The 19,581-nt window shown below is 40.8% G+C and overlaps 1 protein-coding gene across 1 annotated transcript in view; it reads right to left on the reverse strand.

Annotated features, from left to right (window-relative positions):
• Positions 1-19,581, reverse strand: part of LOC132446482 (wings apart-like protein homolog) — a 91,288-nt gene that overhangs the window by 54,399 nt on the left and 17,308 nt on the right. The window contains exon 3 of the mRNA XM_060036797.1: positions 12,625-13,519. Coding sequence (XP_059892780.1) covers positions 12,625-13,519 — 895 coding nt within the window. The remainder of the gene's footprint in view (positions 1-12,624; positions 13,520-19,581) is intronic.

Consider the following 19,581-nt stretch of genomic DNA (forward strand, 5'->3'; position numbering starts at 1 on the left):
CTTCTGCTTCCCTCCAACTAGGGATTAAGAACGTCCGGTTAACACCTTTCATACGTTTTTGTAAAGAGTTTGCTCGCAACTATGGTCAGCAGACCGTAGGGAGTAGGGATCGACCGATACCGATTTTTTTAGGGCCGATACGATACCGATATTTTTTCCTCAGCCTTAGCCGATACGCCGATACCGATTTTCTTGAGCCGATTTTTTTTCTTTATTATTATTTTTTTTTTAAGGAACATTTATTGAACTTCAATATAAAAAACAATATTTAACAAATAGTAAAAACAGGTGAAGTAGAACAAGTAAGAACAAGTAGATGAACAATATTTAACAAATATTAAAAACAGGTGAGGTAGAACAAGTAAAAATAAAAAATAAAAAATCTGCGAAAATCAGCCGCGTATCGGCCGATACCGATACACGTAAAAACCGCGAATATCGGCCGATAATATCGGCCGACCGATATATCGGTCGATCCCTAGTAGGGAGTACCAGAATATTCAGATATTCCCTAGATTCAGTTTTCCATTTTTAATCTGATTCTTGCCGCACCCGCGCCTTAAGAAGGGATCACAGTTCTTATGGCAGAGCTGACGTATAGCATTGCTACAGGCTATACTCCGTTCAATCAGGCTGCCAGGCCGCAAGTCTTTCTTGATCTATAAACAGAGAGTGAATGAAGTTTAGAATATTTTATACTTTTATATAATATTTACAAAAAAATAAATAAATGTAGTTAAGGCGGCAGGCGTGTGTTGATCAGGCGGCCGCCTAAACTGTAAAGTGCCGTTGGAAACCCTGTAACACACTCCATAGTAGAGTTCATCACTATGGATATAAGACTCAAAAAGTAAATTCCATTTCTGAGAAAGATGGACGGCCCCAAAAACCTCCAGAATTTCACGCCCCCTCTCTGAAGTACAGCGAAAGAGAACCAATTATTACTTGCTAGAAACTCACCTCTGAGGTAGGGCTGGGCGATTCATAAAATATTTATTGCGATTTTGATTTTAGCGTCAAACGATCACAAAACTAATATTAAAGCTGCAAGCAGCATTTTACGGGTACCAGGCCTAAAGCCCACCTATTAGACCCCGTCGGACCATTAAGACCCAGACAGACCATTAAGAACCTGACGCAGACAATTAAGACCTGTTTGCATACGGTTGGTAACGCTGGAATATGTCAGCTTGAATGCGTTGATGGGCAAACAAAATTTCGTGACCATACGTCAAAAGGATGAGGAGTTATGATTCTTTAAAGTTTTCAATTGATCGCTTCAGCGCCCCCTATAATCCTATTTTGATTAAGTTTAGCCTGGTTAACCATGACCTATGCTTCTTTAAATACACCAAGATGGGGATGATTGACTCAGGTTAACCCCGCCTCTAGTCACCCATCATTGGTTGGGATAATTTGGACGTCCAGCCGCCATTTTGCTACAGGTTCTGGGTATCCTAGGAACATTTGCTCAACCATGAGGAGATACAAATGTCTACAGGATTTCATGACTGTAGAAGAAAAAGGTCAGATAATATGTCCTTCCAAAGTCTGCATTTTCAGTTAATTGATATAGCTCTGCCTATCGCCCGATATAGATACAATTTGGAGGGGTTCATCTTGACCCATGTGCGTTTGACTACACCAAGTTTGATGATTGGTTTAAGGCATTGGTTTTCAAACTGTGGGGCGCGCCAGAGTACTTCAGGGGGGGGGGCGCGACGTGAGAGAAAAATAAACCCGAAAAAAAAACTGAAAGTCGATGATTCAAATCAGTCGTACTTCAACTGTAGAAGTAACATAACTAAATCAATTTTTAACCGTTTATCTTCGTGCAAACCATTTAACAAATATACACACTTGTATCTTCAATAATATCTAAACAGAATTTCGATATCATTTAAAATTTCTTCAGAATCACAGTTTTAGTTTCGTACCGCTTCGTTTTCAGCTGTTTTCATTGAAGACGTCAGCCCATTCTGATACACCTACTTCTAGACATCGTAACTCATTCCTTTTTCAACCGTTTACCATCGTTCAAACCATTAAACAAATTTACACACTTGTATCTTCAATACTATCTAAACAGAATTTTGATAGCATTTATACTTTTTTCAGAATCACATTTTTAGTTTCAATCCGGCATCGTTTTCAGTTGCTTATAATAATTTAGGTCACCAACGCCGGTAAACAAATTCGCCGAATAGTAGAATCCCTGGACCGAAAAGGCAGATCTGATTCGACTGGCAGTTTACACAGATTAAGATGTTCAAATGTATTTAAAAAAGGTTAAGCTAAAACATGCTGAGATAAAGTTGTTAAATTGTGTCAAGAAATGTGTTTAAAAACGCACAAAGATGTAATGTTTCAGAATAACGTTTAAAATGTTTCAAAAATATGTTTCAATGTTTCAAAAATATGTTTCAAATGTTCTCAAATCTGTACACAGTTCTCAATGCCTGGTTTTATATGTTAAGACCCTTATTATACTACCAAAGAAGTGTCGGGCTACTTTTAGCCATTTAAGTGGTTTAAAATAGCGATTTAGTTTTTACCATAACCACTGCCCCCATTGTTCCAAGCTGTTCCAAATATGTTTCAAAAATATGTTTAAAAAATATGTTTCAAATGTTTGAAAATTATGATCAGAGATGTTTTAAATGTGTAAAATAAGGGGGGGGCTCAGCTGAATTTTTTTCTCTGGGGGGGGCTCACTCTCTCACACTTTGAAAACCCCTGGTTTAAGGTAACCATGTCCTTTGGCATCAAGTTAATTTTGGACGATTTTGAGCCTCTGGCGGCCATGTTGTTTTGTCAATCAACTTCATTTTACATGAGCAGTTGGACCTTTGGTCCCCAACATCCACTTATTTGGTCCCACTCAAATCAAACATTCCGTCCATGAACTTTGGTGATTAAAGTGACAGGCCACGCCCATTAAGATGCCACCCCCTAATTGGAAATATGTTGAGTCTACCTTGTTCAGATTTTGGTTCTGAACAACTTTTCAATTGGACTCAAGGTTATAGAAGTCCATTTTTTTTTTTTTTACAATTTTCTTTTTATTCATCAATAAGACAAACACAAATACAAGTCATCAACAACATCGACGACCATAATTGAAAATTAAACAATAAATAAAATAAATAATAGAAAACAAAAAACAAGGAAAAGAAAAGAAAAACCTGCTGTCATGTCAATTCTGTGTCAACTGCCATAGGGTCCACTTCCTCCATTTACTGTCCATCTGTGGTCCTGTCAGCCGTAGCCTGTGTGTCAGTCTTTCCATCATATATATTTCCCCCACTGTGTCCACCCAATGGGTCTGATTGGGTAGATCCTCACCCCCCCCATTTCCTTGTAATTACCTTTTTCCCAGCAACCATAAGTATTTTGAATAGATATGAGTCTCCATGTACAATATCCTCAGAGTAAATATACAGATACATCAGCTCATGGTTCATAGGAAATTCGTATCCCAGGATCTCTTGTGTTAACCCATGTACCATTCCCCAGAACCCTGTTATTTTGTGACAATTCCAGAAAATATGTGCATGGTTAGCATCAGATGACCCACAATTCCTCCAACATGACTTTCTTTTCTCAGAGTAGTTATTAGATATTTTAGGAGTGATGAAAAAACGTATACGATTTTTCCAGGAAAACTCTCTCCAGGCTCGTGAACAGGTTGTTGTCTTATGTTTTTCCCACATATTATCCCATTCATCGTCAGGTATTTCCATGTCAAATTCTCTTTCCCATTTTTCTTTAATATATCCTGTTGTGCTTTTGTCATCCATTAATGCCTTATATAATGTAGTTATAGTCCTGACCCGGTTCCCTTTATATGTATCAACCAATACTTGTACCACCTGGTTCATTTCTAGTGAGACCTCCTGTCCAATCCGTTTCCCATAATAATCCCGTATCTGTAGATATTTGTAAAAATCCCGCCAATCCAGGTCATATGTCGTTTTCAAGTCTTGAAAACTCATTATCTTCCCCTTTTTCACCAGTGTGCACCATGCCGTAATGCCCTTGTCCGCCCACTGTCTGAGTCCCCCACGCTGCCCATCTGATTTAAAACTGCTATCAAAAGCCACCCATTTTAATACATTTGCATCCTTCTCCGCCTTATTATGTCTAAGTAATTTGAACCATAATTCCAAGGTAAATTTTGTGATCGAATCCATTTGATTGCTAACCTTCTTAAATGTTTCTCTATCTCCTATAATACTCTGTATCGGACACATTCCAAATGATTTTTCCATTTCTTTCCATTTTGCTTTATAATCTAGTTTACACCAACAATGTACATATCTTAGCTGGGCCGCGTGGAAGTATTCTCTCAGGTTGGGCAGACTCAGGCCCCCCTTCTCCCTCTTTAACTGGAGGGTTCTGAATCTCACTCTAGGTCTCTTACCCCCCCATATAAATCTAGATATCATCCTGTCCCATGTTACGAATTGCGTTAGAGGAATCTCTATTGGTAATGCTTGGAACAAATATAAAAGTCTGGGTAGTACATTCATTCTTATTAATTCAATCCTTGAGCTAAAATCCAATGTTAGGGTGGTCCATCTATGTATATCTTTTAATAATTCTCGGTTAATTCTATCATAATTCGCCTTATATAGTCCTGGTATGTTTCTAGTCACTTCTACTCCTAAGTAGTTTATTTTCTTTAGATTCCAGTTTAAATTGAATTTTTCTTTAATCTCCTTTGGTGGTGTATAATTGATGGTGAGTATTTGGGTTTTAGTGATATTTATCTTGTATCCTGATAGTTCAAGAGATCTAGAAATTCTGGCAACGACTCACTAGACCGTTCAAGGAATGCAATGACGTCATCTGCAAAGAGGCCGACTTTATGCTCTACTCCGCACACTGTCACTCCTTGGATTCTTCTATTTTCGCGTATGGCTTGGGCTAATGGTTCAATAAAGTAAGCGAACAGGGTTGGTGACAAACAGCATCCTTGCCTGGTTGATCTCTGTAGATCGAACTTGTTAGATAGGCTTCCATTTATTTTAATTCGAGCTGTAGGTCGTTGATATAGCGTCCGGATAATCTGTATTGATTTCTCATTGAATCCGAACTTCTCTAGCACTGTGAAAAGGAAAGTCCAATTTACCCTGTCAAACGCCTTTTCGGCATCTACGCTAACCAGTATCGTGCCTCTTTTCTGTTTGTTTGCCTGATCTATAATATGCAGTGTCCTCCTAATGTTATCGTGCGTCTGTCGCCCGTTCACAAATCCTGTTTGATCCTCGTCGATCAAATCCCGTGTAAAGGCGTGCAGTCGTCTAGCAATGATAGATGTATATAACTTGTAATCCAAATTTAGTAGCGATATTGGTCTATTATTTCCGCATATTTCCCTATCTTTCCCCGGCTTAGGTATGACTGTTATTACTGCTTCTGTCCATGATGGTGGTATTTTGCCTTTTTGTAATGTCCAATTAAAGGATTTAACTAACAGCGGAGACAGTTCGTCTTTGAATGCCTTATACCATTCTCCCGCGTAGCCGTCACTCCCAGCCGCTTTCGCGTTTTTTAATCTGTTTATGGCCTCCACCACCTCCTCTATTGAAATTTCCCTCGTTAGGGAATCGTTCTGCGTCTGTCCAATCTTTGGTAGGTCTAGTGTGTTTAAAAAGGACTTGATCTCCTCTCTTGGTGCAGACTCTGGCTGTGTATATAATTCCTCATAGTATCTCTGGAATGTTTTTTCTATTTCCTCTGGCTCTGTTATTAACCTGTTCGTAAGGGGGTCCCTTATTTTATGTATTTGACTGGTTGCGAGTTGCTTGCGGGTCCGTCTCGCCAATAGTTTAGTGGCTCTCGGGCCTATCTCATAGTAACTTTGCTTATAGAAGAGCATCTTCCGTTCTATCTCCTCTGTTAGATGCTTTTCTATCTCTAATTTTACAAGCTTAATTTTCTTTTGTGTATCCAAGTCAGCCGAATTGTGGTGATCTTTTTCCAATTCTCTCAGTTTCTCTATATTTTCCGAATACGTTTTTAATTTCATTTTTTTTGCGTAAATCGCTTCCGAAATTAATCTGCCTCTCATAACTGCCTTCAAGGCGTCCCAAACCATCGTTGGCTCCACCAGCTCATTGTCGTTTTCCGTAATATATTTTTGTATTTCTAATTTGATTTTGTTCTTCCTTTCTTCATTATTCAGCATACTCACATTCAATCTCCAATTGGTTATTCTTTTCCGGTTACTAATGCCTATGTCAAGGTACAACGAGTTATGGTCGGACACATCTGCACCTCCTATATGGCAGTCATTAACCCTGTGGGCATTACCTGTATCCACAAACAAATAATCTATTCTAGAGTGTACTTTATGTACCGCCGAGTAATGTGTGAAGTCCTTCTCTAGTGGGTGTAGATTCCTCCATATATCGACTAATCCCATCTCCTCCAATAATGTATTTACGTATCTTGATATTTGTATTTTCGATTTTTTTAAGGCTCGTTGTGTCCATGTTATAATTTAAAACAACATTCATATCCCCTCCACAAATTAAAATACCCTCAGTTTCCGCTGCGATAACATCAAATAGCAGTCTAAAAAAGTGTTTGTCACAGTCTGGGGGCGCATACACATTCACCAGAGTAACATTCACATTATCGAGCTTCCCTTTCACAATAATATACCTTCCCTCCCCATCTCTTATCTCTTTTTCGTAATCGAATTGTAACTGATTTGATATCATAATCGTCACACCTCTTCTGGGACCTCCCCTAAACGAACTACTGTACACATGTCTATAACCGTATCTCTTAAGCTTGTCATGTTCTACTTTGTTGAGGTGAGTCTCCTGTAGGTAAATAATTTGGGCTTTGTCCCTCTTTAATTTAGTTATAACCCTGTCCCTTTTCTTGGGGGTATTTAAACCATTAACATTAAGTGACACCATTCTAACAGTCGTACCCATCTAATCCTAGATCAAAATCCCTATTAAGCACCATGAACAGCAGTAGGTTGAGTATACAAGGAACATTTAACATTGCATAACGTGCAATAAAACAGAACATTCAATTATAAAATGCAATAAAACAAAACACAAACTTCTTCCAAAGAAGGGGATGTCGTCTCCCCCAAGTCCCATTGGTAGGTTGAGGGGGTATCCTTCCTCTCAGAAAGGGCCCCTCCCTAGAACCAAAATCAAACCCATTCCGTAGGGCTCCCCTCCGTCTAGTCAAGTCCAACTCTTATTTTAGTCTCTCTCAATCAGCGTCAGTTACGTTGTATTTAGTAGAGGACCGTTAACATACCTTGTAGGCCTTCAAACTGAGCCTTAACACATCCATTCGGGTCAGCGAGCCAGGCTCATTTTCCCCTTTGAAACCCCCTCAGCTTCTCCTTGGCAGCAGCCGCTGCCATCCTCCCCGTCCTGCTTCGAGTCACCTGTTGCCATTCTGCCCGATCTCTTGTCTTCTCCCTCTCTGCGGTCGCGGTGCCTTCTCTCGGGAGATCCACCTCGTAACCTCTCTCCTTCATGTCTCTCGCCACGTCCTCTGCATTATCGTAGGTCTTGACTCCGCTTCCCCAGTGTATGCGCATCCTCGTTAGCGGTGTCTGGAAGCGGATCTGTTCTTCCTTTAGTATTTTTTTAATGGGTCCGTATGCTTTTCTTTTCTGGACCACTTCAGTTGCATAATCATGGTCGAAAAAAATCCTCTTCCCTCCCACGTGAATTTTCCTCTTCCATGCATGACTGAGCACCATTTCCTTGGTCTCGAATTGTAGGAAGTTAACTACCATTGATCTTGGGGGTGCGTTCGGCGGTGGTTTCTGTGCCAGGGCCCTGTGTGCTCTCTGTATCTGGAGTGGAGTGTCACTAGGTAATTCGAGTTCGGTGGTTAGGAAGCGCTCCAGATACTTGCTTGTTGAGTTCTCCTCCGTGTCCTCCGGTATGCCAAAAATGCGAATGTTATTCCTCCTCGACCTCCCCTCGAGGTCCGTCATTTTCTCCTGCATCTTTAGGGTCTGGGCCATCATAGCTAGCATCTCGCTCTTAGCTTCTACTTGCCATTCTTCCAGTTCAGCTACTCGTGTTTGGGCTTCCTCCATGTGGTCATGCTGCGTTTTCATGTCGGCATTAATTTCTTCGAATTTGCTGTCAGTTTCTTTCCGGAATCTATCGAATTCTTCCTTTACTTCTCTCCTCACATCTATTATCCCTTGTTTGACTTCTTGGACCTCCTTTTTCACCTCATCCAGTTGTTTGACTATGGGTGCTAGCGAGTCAATTAGTTGATTTAGGCTAGCTGGTTCTGCACCTGCCTCATTCTTCTCTTCCCGCTTTCCTTTGTCAGAATTTGGATCAATTTTTCTCCTTTTTTATTTTCTTCTGACTTGATTTTCTTGATATATCCGGCCTCTTTATTGGTTCCCTCCTATATATTATTGAATGTATTTGTTTAAATTATGATTTTTGAGGGTTTATCGTCGCCGAGTTGAGAGAGCTCAAAATTACGTGACTTCACTCCAACATCTTACCGGAAGTCCCTATAGGAGTCCATTTTAATGTTGATACAAGTCTTTACGCATTTTAAACAACACCCTTTTTAGAAGTAAATTGCTCCTGGGTGCTTTAATCTTTATTGTACAGACTTCCCTTTATGTCAGATTGAAGACATTGGTCCTAAGCCGTTATGTGCTTAAAGACCTTTGTCCAAGTGAAAAACCTAGGATCCTTAGGGAATTTTGTGTTTTTAACAATGTTCAAGATAGTCGTAAATCCATCCAAATAAAGTCATAGGTTCTTGAGGCATATTTGTTCAACTTGAGGATATGCATGTGTGAACCAAGGTTTGATGACTCTACGTCAAAGTGGTTATGAGATACGTTTGTTCAAAGTTTGCATTTTTGGACTGCTGCTATAGCGCCACCTTTGGGCCAATCAGTGCAATATTTTCTCTCTGTTAATCTTGAGTCAGCCTCTACAGTTGGCACTAGGGCTGTGCAATTATTCGGATTATGTTCACGATTTCGAATCTTGGGTCAAACGATCTCCAAATTAATAAAATAGAGTTGGAACGATTCTTATGGAATTTTCCGTTTTGTGAAAGAGACGCGTGATTCAGTCTCTCCCCCAGAGCATTCAACACGGCCCCGCGAGCTGTGTGTGTGGTGACCTTATTCAGAAAACAGTGCGAGCGAGATGGCAGAGGGAGGACAGCCAGTTTACTCGATAAAAAGGATAAAACGAGTTAACTAATATGGCAACACTTGTGGCACAGGCCACATAATGTGCAAAATGTGCTACAATGTTAGATCTGCACCACTTGGAAACACGACAAACTTGTTTAATAACCTAAGGCCCCGTCCACACTAACCTGGGTAAATCTACAAACGCATAAATATTTATCCGTTTAGCCCTTCCGTCCACAATGGAGAATTGCAACACAGAAAATTATGCTTTTCGAAAACGATCGCGGAGGTGGATAAATGTGAAAACGCTGGGTTCGCAGTGTGGTCAGGGTAGACGGAGGCTTTCAGAAACGATGACTTTCGGTTGCCATGACGCTGCAACAAGACAACAATTACGTTGCAGCATTTCGGCTGACAGGAATCTGATGGGACACTTCAAAATAAGATAAGGCGAAGGCAAAGGCAACGACTGCCTTGAAAGAAACAATGGCAGCAGAGCGTTGTCGAGCACAAACTAAATCAAGAAATAGACCAAGAAGAAGACCCTCCTCAAGGAGATCACCAAAAGAAGACCCTCCACAAAGAGATCACCAGAAGATATGTGACCAAACTGTTTGCAGATGGAGAGGTTTGGAGAGATGTGATAGTGATTTAGGCCCCGTCCACACGGAGCCGAAACGGGCGAAAACAATCCGGCTGTAATAAAGGCGCTGGTTCTCCACAGAAAAAAGTGGAGCGCATAGAGCCTGCGCGCATACAGCCTGTGCGCTGTTTACAAACATTCAGTCACGAGGAGATTCAACCTTTAAAAGGAGCATTTCACCGTTGGAGGCATGAATATGTATTGAATATTGGGTCCTATATGTAGTCGAATAATAAAATAAAATTCTAATTTGGTGCCGTCTTGACCGAGAAAAGGCAGAAAGTGACTTTTTGGCACTTGGGGATTGAAGACAACAACTCCCACCATGCACCACGATGCCCAGCTTCGCTGGTCATTCCCGCTTATCTAGATCTACGCCTATCGGACACCTCGCTGTTCCATCTACCAAGCTGATACCGCAAGAAAAATCATTTCACTGAACATTTCTAGTGAAGAGTATTAGTTGGTGAACTCGATTTTTTTTTTTCTTTGGCTCAAAACAAAGAAGCAGTAGCCTGACTGCTATGTTCAAGGCAGTATGTTTGTATGTTCATCGTTTAATTGCACTATAGGCTTTTTTTCAGTATATGCCAGGGGTTTTCAAAGTGTAAGCCCCCCCTCAGAGAAAAAAAATCTCAGATGAGCCCCCCCCAAAAAAAAAGTTCTAAATACCTGGTTTTGAAAGCTATTTTACTTATTTTACACATTTTAAACATCTCTGATCATAATTTTAAAACGTTTGAAACATATTTTTTAAACGTATTTTTTAAACATTTTAAACATATTTCTGAAACATTACAACATCTTTGTGCGTTTTTCAACACATTTCTTGACACAATTTAACAACTTTATCTCAGCATGTTTTAGCTTAACCTTTTTTAAATACATTTGAACATCTTAATCTGTGTAAACTGCCAGTTTACACAGATTCATTCAGGGTCCCCGACTCTGAATTTTCTGAGTCAATCAGATCTGGCTTTTCAGTCCAGAGATTCGAATATTCGGCGGGGTTTGTTTACCGGCGTTGCTATGGTGACCTAAATTATTATAAGCAACTGAAAACGGTGCCGGTTTGAAACTAAAACTGTGATTCTGAAAAAAGTATAAAGGCTTTCAAAATTCCGTTTAGATAGTATTGAAGATACAAGTGTGCAGATTTGTTTAATGGTTTGAAAGACGGTAAACGGTTGAAAAAGGAATGAGTTACGATGTCTAGAAGTAGGTGAATCAGAATGGGCTGACGTCTTCAATGAAAACAGCTGAAAAGGAAGCGGTATGAAACTAAAACTGTGATTCTGAAGGAATTTTAAATGATATCGAAATTCTGTTTGAAAACCACTGGCATATGCCAATGTTGTTATCAATAAAAAAACATTTGCACAAGGCAAGCCGATGCACTTCTACATGTTGATTAGGGCATTAAAATGAGAACAATTAATGGGACAAAGAAATCAAGGGATATTTAGCATAGAAAAAAGATTTGCGATTAATCGCGATTAATCGTGAGTTACCGATGACATTAATGTGATTAATCGCGATGAAATATTTTAATCGCTTGACAGCCCTAGTCTTAGGTCAAAATAGCCCCCCTCACCCTCCCTTGGTCCATTCTAACTTTATCGTCGTTGTGGATAACCTTAGCAATTAGTTGATACTTCATGTTAGGTCTTCAAATGTTCATAAGAGTCCACAGAAATTGAATATCAATATTATTTTAGTCTAATTACATTGTGTATATGCACAAGCCATCTTATACAAAGCAGCCGAAAAATAGAAAACCGAAACGCTGCAATGTTTTTTTGTTGAAAACTGCGATTTAGGGTTTGAATTCCGCTATTGTCGTCTGATTCATGGAACCCACTGTGTTCGTCAGGGTCTCATGGTGATATAGAGCCCTCGCACATGTCTGTGAGACCAATACTTCCTTGTTTACAAGCCTTACAAGCCAATGAGGCGATCACTATCAAAACGGGGCATGTATACTTTGATTGACAGCTACACCAGCAGACAGCAAGGGTCGGGGACGGGCCTTAGATATCCTAATAGCTAATGAAAATACCTTTCTGACGATATCCAGCATGTCAAACACCGTCTCACGTATGGTTGAGAAAACAAATGCGCATGGGGTGTGCGTAAGCTAGCAGGCACTTCCCCAGAGTGCGAATGTGAAGCAATTGGTTGATTTGCGCGCTCGTGCGTGGTTTTATTTTTATTTACTTTTGTGAGTTTGGTTTTATTAACATTTTGGAAGATGCCTAAACACCCGGAGAAGAAAGGAGGGGGAGGGAGGGAATCATGTAAATAGTTATTTGTTTATTTTCACATTGTTATTGTAATTTTACTTATTTTAGTTTATTTGTTCATAGTTATTTATAGTATTTTTACTATTTCAGTTTTGGTGTTTATACCATTGCAGTTTTCACTTTTTAAGTAAAAATAATAGCCAAAACACTTTGTTTGAGATTTTTTTTGTCCGTCGTGGCTCTGCGTGTAACCAATCAGATGGTGCTGTATGGTTGGACAATGCTGTAGACAGAGTAGTGACAGCAGACAGAGAGGCACGGCTGCATCAGGGCCAAATTGATATGTTATCGGCCGTCGAAGGCCGATGCCGATGTGCGTCAAAATGCCGAATATCGGCGCCGATAAGCGTCAAAATGGCGAATATCGGCGCCGATAATCGGCCCGGCCGATAATCAGTCGATCCCTAGTAATTTGAGATTAAAAACTTGAAATGAACCAACTGTTCAAACCAAAAACAAGATCCCCGATATGTGCTTGTGTAACATGCTTGTGTTTGCTGTACCTGGGTTTGGTCACCTCCGCTTCACTCTTCTTACGCTGCCATCCTGCCTCAGCGAGTTCGACAGCACTGCCTGAGGTAGCGAGACCAAGACCGCTTACATCGCTACTACCACCACCACCACCACCACCGACGCCACCACCACCGACGCCACCACCACCGACGCCACCACCAGCGACGCCACCACCAGCGACGCCACCACTAGAGGGCGGCCCGCCACTGGTAAAGTCCTCCACCCCTCGCTCCTGAATGGTGACGTTGCACACCGACAGGCAGGAAGGGTGGAGCACGGTGAAGTCCCTGGACCGGCCCCTCCCACTGCCGCTTGGCTTATTACTGGTGTCGGACGGGTTCTTGGGGGGGCCAGCAGCAGGCACACCGCCAGGGTCTGATGACTTCCCGGCACCCTGCTTGTTGGGTCTCCTGTACGTCCGACAATTGGTGCTTCGGAGAAGCGAGGAAGAGGAGGTCTGGGATTGGTCCAACGATGGCTCGACCGGGATGTCCCAATCGCTCCCGAAATCCTCGCTCTCACCGGGGCTGTGTGGTCGCGGGGGAGAAGGGACCTTCTGCTGCTCCCTGGTCCGGCCCGCCGCCAGGCCCAGGCCCAGGCCCGATGCCCCGCTGCGCCCCATTGCATATCCGCTAGTGGCGCTAACACTGGAGGCCCACTGCGTTGAAGGGGGGTTGCGGGGGGCTTGGCTTTGCGAAGGAGAGGGGAGGCCCATGATGGCGTCCCAGGCGTCGTAGGAAGAGGAGGAGTCCCCCTTGGACTCCGTCTTCAGCGTCGTGGTCAACGCCATGGGCTTCTTGTCGCTCTCTGAGGCGTTCCGGTACCAAGAGTAGCTGTGCTGCTTCTCAGACGAGGCAGGAGAGGAGCTGTGCTTGAACTTGTTGCCTGCAGGCAAACAACAAAGAGACCGAGAGCAACATATTATGGTCAAGGCTGTGTGTGTGTGTGTCGTGTGGTGTTTTACCTCTATCATTAAAAAATAAAATGTACTAAATGAAAATAAAAGCCATTTTTACGAAAAGATTGGATGATGAGTGCACATCTCACACTGAATGCATGTTTTTCTTTTCAACACAATACCCTCTATAAATAAGATGCTTTAACCTGAAGCACACAAGCAAGTTCTTTATTCCGCACCATTTTAGCTTTTGACCAACCCCAGAACAAGGAAAAAAGATTTTCAGAGAAAGACAGCTTTAGAAAGGGCTTTGAAAGAAATCCTGCCCCCTTGAAATATGTTGGGGTAATTAAACCAAAATAGTCCAACAGAAACAATTGTTGCAACCCTGTAAAAAGTTAATTATGTGATACTTATTCATCACAAAAATTCCCTTTTTGTTTGGTTATTAATAATTAAGAGGAAATTATCTGTGGTCAAGGAAAGTACATAGAATTGCAATATATCTAAACCAACATTCAGAGCCCCTATAAAACATTTGGATCATAAAATAATTGTATTCATAATTCATGACAGGAGAATATAATTATATATTTTTTCTGCTCAATAGAAAGATATTTCGATAAGATATTTAAAACATTTAGGAGGAAGGCATCGTGGTAAAGGCTTGTGTCTTACTTCACCAACAACGGGACTCTGAATATTATTATTTAAGAGCGTTAAGTGTTAAACATACTGCCACCGCAGCACCACGTCGCGTCTGTAATGCTCGTCAAGTCCCGCCCCTAGCACCAAAAGGATGCGTCGCGCCAATGGCGGTGGGTCAATAGAGGGCACTAGGGCTCCGCCCCACCGTGAAATATTCACTTCAATATATCTGCCAACTAATAACCGACTATGATCAATACGAAATAAATCAGCAAAAATCAATAGCGTTTATCCTTGTTTAATAGTGTGATATACTTGTCACTGCCAGCAACCATTTAAATGCGTCTGAACGTCAATGATTTGGGCTAGGCTAGTTATTGGTCATTCGAAATAAAGCCCTCTTCCAAGTCAGGGGTGCCGGCCACGTTGAAGTCAATGGCCGTTTCTCAATACCAAGTACGCGAACTAGGGACTCGCGGACTTGGAAGTTCGCACTTGGCAAGTCCGGTCTTCAAGTACACACTTCCGAGGACGGGAGTACGCACCTGCAATTGGAACAGCAGCAGACTCGATGACGTCACCACCTCAGCTCGTCTGTTAACTGTGCTACGGCCTCATGTAGGCATATAACTACTGAACAATATAAATAAATGATATCAAACAAAACACCAGCCTCTTTAGTTTTAAAATAGTATGTTAATATTTTGAATTAATATAAATGAAAAGTTATGCGTATTCACACGGAAAGCCAGATGTACCCTACATATAAACAATCAGTGGTTTGAAAAAGATTGTATGGGATTGCCGTTTCTCAATTTTCCTATATAGCCTATTATTATATTATTGGAGAGTAGGCTATTGATATAAGAATTACGAACGAGCGAGAATAGAATAGAATCACACACACGATCAGATGGATCCAACAGGGATTTCCGTTGCCATTGCGATGGGTTTCCTCTATCAGTGACTTATACAATATAAACAAATTATTTAAAACAAAACCTCTTTCATTTTAAAATGTAAATATGTTGAATAGGCCTCCATCTTTGGTATACTTTTTAAATGTTCCTATATAGCCTATTTTATAGCTATCGGCCTGGTGTGACCGATATTCGGTCGCACCAGGCCAATGGCATCGCGTTTCTTTTTTGTTACCACCGCATGAATGGACAATTCAGTGAATCAATCAAATAGGCTACCTCCCTCAGCAGCATTCGCGCAACACAACTACATAGAAGAGATAGATCGCCAAGTAAGCAGTTGCCACCCTTTCAGGGGCGGATCTACTGGGGGGGCATGGGGTGGCACCCTATGCCCCCCCAGCTGCCACCCTAAAAAAAGCCTTGACACCCTAGCTGCCACCCCAGTTGGCAGCGCCAAATTCATTTATTTATTTATTATTTATATTAAGACATTTACGATAGCGAGTTTCAAATGTCCGACTGCAAGTGAAAATATTGCCCCATCCCGCCTGCGGCCCCCCCCCCCCCTTCCCGAGACTCCCGCCGGCACTGATTTTGAATACAAGGAAGGCGCGAGAGTCCTCCAAACGAACGAAGCAAGCGGCGCGGCAGAGAGAATACATTCTTGAGGTAATACTGATCAACTGTCTATCTATGAAGAAATTATAATAATTAGAAAAGAGCAGGGCTAATGATGGTGTTGTAGATTTCCCAGTGGTGGGTAGTAACGCGTTACAAGTAATGTTTTTGGTGGGCTGTTTTAATTTTAGCCTAGTCTTTGTCTCAAGCTGTCATTTTAGTTTTTATTAGTTTTAGTCACGTTCATACTCTTTTCAGTCTAGTCAAGTTTCAGTCGACTAAAAGTCTGAGAATTTTAATCTTATTTTAGTCAGAAATATCCATGACTATTTTAGTCTAATTTTATCAAAGCAGATTGTATTACTCACTTTTTTGTAATGCAATTCTATTTAACTCAGTAAATATAGTATAAGTAGGCTACCTAGTAGTATTGACAAAACCAACATTTTATTTTTGCCAAACCCATTTCACAATTCAAACAAGATAATCTTATTATATTATTGTTACCTTATAGACTCAAGAATACATCCATTCCAGACATGGAAGACACTGATATGAATTTACAACGTATTTTACCAACCAAACATGTTCCGTCCACATTAGAACGGCGAATTCCGACACTGAAAACGATACTTTTCAAAAACGATCGCTGAGGTGGATAAATATGAAAACGCTGGGTTCGCGTTGTAGTGTGGTCAGGGTAGACGGAGGCTTTCAGATACGATGGCGTTCGGTTGCCATGACACTGCCATGACGCTTGACATGACAAGCTTGCGCTCATCTAAAAGAAAATGGCAGGGGAAATGGAAATGATGATTTCTCTGTGCAATGTACTATGTATCTTCAGTTACAAGTTTTTATATTTGCCCGGATTAGTGTGGACAGGGCCTTACGTTTTCATTAACGCTACCACCACAGCTGCGTCTTGTGAATCTAAATAATGCCGTGACGAGCGGGGATTCAGGAAGTAACGTAACCTGAAGTAACAGCCCCAGAAATAAATAAAATAAAACAATTTTTCTCGACTAGTTTTGGCCATCGAAAATGAAGAGACATTATTATTTTGTAAAACACATTTAGTCTCGTTTTTATTCGTCAACAATATTGCATTATGTATTTAATTATAGTTATTGTCACATGACCAGCATTTACGTTGCGTCTCGTCTCTATTTCCACACGTGATAAAGGGTCGTTGACGACGACATTTAGTCATAATTTTCGTTGACGAAAGCAACACTAGTTACAAGTAATGCAAATGAGTAAAAAAACTCAAATTTTTTCGGGTAATGAGTACTTTTCATTTGGGATGCACGATATATCGGCAGTGATATCGTTATCGGACAATTTTAGTCATTTCTTAACATATCGGCATCGGCCCGATAAGTAAAACAGGTCCGATATTAACAGCCGATTTTTTCTTCCGTCTAGTTGCCGTTGTGTGTGTTTTTTGCCCATGCGCAGCTTGGGCAAACCTGACCAAGCTTGGGCAGCTTGGTCAGGTGACAGTGTCAGTGACGCAGCCAGAGACGCACGGAGAGGCAGTACAGGAGTGTTTGTCACCTTAACTGAAAAGAATCAATGCCGGCGGTTTGGATGTTTTTTACGGTCTCAAATGAAGGTACTCGAATTGCAATATGCAGTACTTGCAAAGCCGAAGTAATGCGCGGAGGATGCTGTGTCAAATCATTCAACACCAATAGTGGTGCAACGTTTCACGGGTTTCCCGTGATCCGTACGGATCAACCCTCACGGTTCGGGACGCAAGTGATCCGCGGATCGGCTGATAAAAAAAAAAAAATTGTGCGTTCACGTGATCAGCGCATGTTTAAAGGACAATTCCGGTATTAACAACATCATCAAGTATCGTAGCAAAATACAGTTTCTGTTGTGTTTTATTTGGCGTTCCGTAATCCCAAAACCGGAAACAGGAACAGGAAACAGGAAAACGGAACCGGACATGTTTATATTTGGTTGTAGTCTTTTCGCTCGGTTCTCCGGATCAACAGTAGGGCTAGAACAGAGTGAAAAGACTACAACCAACCTGCCTTGATATATTTGATTTAGCCTATTTCACAGATTTGAGTTGAAATTGACTTAAACTTGAAGCACTTTTTGTAATTTATTAGACAAGTGTCTGGTTTCCATGAATATTGGCAAATTTGATTTAAGTTATAAAACCTTTTTAAGTTAAGTTATAAAACCTTTTTTTTTTGATTTGTGATCGTTGTGATTTATGATCCAAACTTTTTCATAGAAGCAAGTTGTAAAAGTAGCCTAAAACTAACACCTTTATTAACTTGTGTTTGTTATGGATGCCCTGTAACTTGTTGAAGAAACAATGTATTTCGAAGTTTTGGAAAATAAAGAAAGAAATAACTTTTTGATATTCACACATGATACAAAATCATCATATAAACTTGTTTTTATGCCAATATCGATATCGGTAAATATCGGTTATCGGCCGTAACAGCAATTTTAATATCGGATATCAGTATCGGTCAAAATTTTCATATCGGTGCATCCCTACTTTTCATGTTCCTTTTTAAAGTCTGTAATTGTACTCTTACTCAAGTAAATATTTGATTTAGAATTATACTATTTACTCAATTACACTTTCCATTGTGTCTTCATTAAAATTTGTATTTTGATAAACACATTATCTTCGATGACTAATACAAGCGTCCACGTTAGCGATGTGCCCTCCTAGGTTGCAACATTGCTGCGATTCCATGCTGTGTCTCGTTGGGAACTCGTGAATGCCTCGGAAAAACGACATTCCTCTTTATTCCTCTTTTTAAGTCCTCTGTTCTCCTGGGAGTGCATCACAGAAACATCATAGTTTAAGACTTAAGTAAAGATTGTAATGCCTTATAATATAGCTGCAAAGCCTAGTAACCTAACGGCTCAATCCAACATTGTTTTTCAAATGTATGTTGCCTAGCAACCGAAGCTACCCGGTCTCTACGTACTCTCAACCTATGCTCTCCCTCTCATTCAACCCAGCCTGATATTAAAGCTAACTTTGCTTAACTCACAACATGGAGCAGAAAAAATAGAGAAGGTAGTCCATTTGTTTATAAAGTGTAGGCTGATTTTTAAATGATATAACTCTGGTTGAACAAAGTTAATGGTAAATCTGTCCTTACTGCGAGTTAGGTCGACTTGGTTGAAAAAACAATTCAACCAAGCTGGTTGAATATACTACCCAATACATTTTAACCTTATTTCAGAAATCTGTTCCAACTTTGGAAGCATTTATGAGGCTCACTCTGCAGCTGTTGAAACCGAAGGTAAGTGGGTAAAAAAAAAAAACATTTGACACACATCATTCAGTTTTAAGCTGAACAACATTATTAATGATTACTGTTAATATTAAAAGGAAAAACAAAGTGAAGTCACTTTGAATCTTATAGAAATGAAGAGGAAGGGTGACATCAGCAATTTATTCTCACTAAAAACTAAAAAGACACCAGTAAAGAATGATGAATCATCAGAACAGACAGAAAGTGAGGCTGAGCAACAGGAAAGCGACAGGGTAGACGGCAGAGATGACCAGGGACATGACGAGGTGGAAGGAGGAGGAAAAGAGCAACAGGAAAGTGTCAGTGACGAGGTAGAAGGCAGAGATGACCAGGGACATGAAGAGGTGGAAGGAGAAGAACACAGAGATGAAGAGATGGAAGAGGGAGAGCATCACAGAGAAGAGGTGCGAGAGGGAGAGAGCGACAAGATGAAGTGCTGAGCTCAGACAGTGAAGGGGAGCCACTGCAAGATATCTCCAGTCAAGCTGGTCCACATTGTACGTGATGTGTTACATCCAACTAGAAAGCACATTTCACACAATTGGACATTTCTACACT

The sequence above is a fragment of the Gadus macrocephalus genome, chromosome 18 (genome assembly GCF_031168955.1).
Source record: "Gadus macrocephalus chromosome 18, ASM3116895v1".
Lineage (NCBI taxonomy): Eukaryota > Metazoa > Chordata > Actinopteri > Gadiformes > Gadidae > Gadus > Gadus macrocephalus.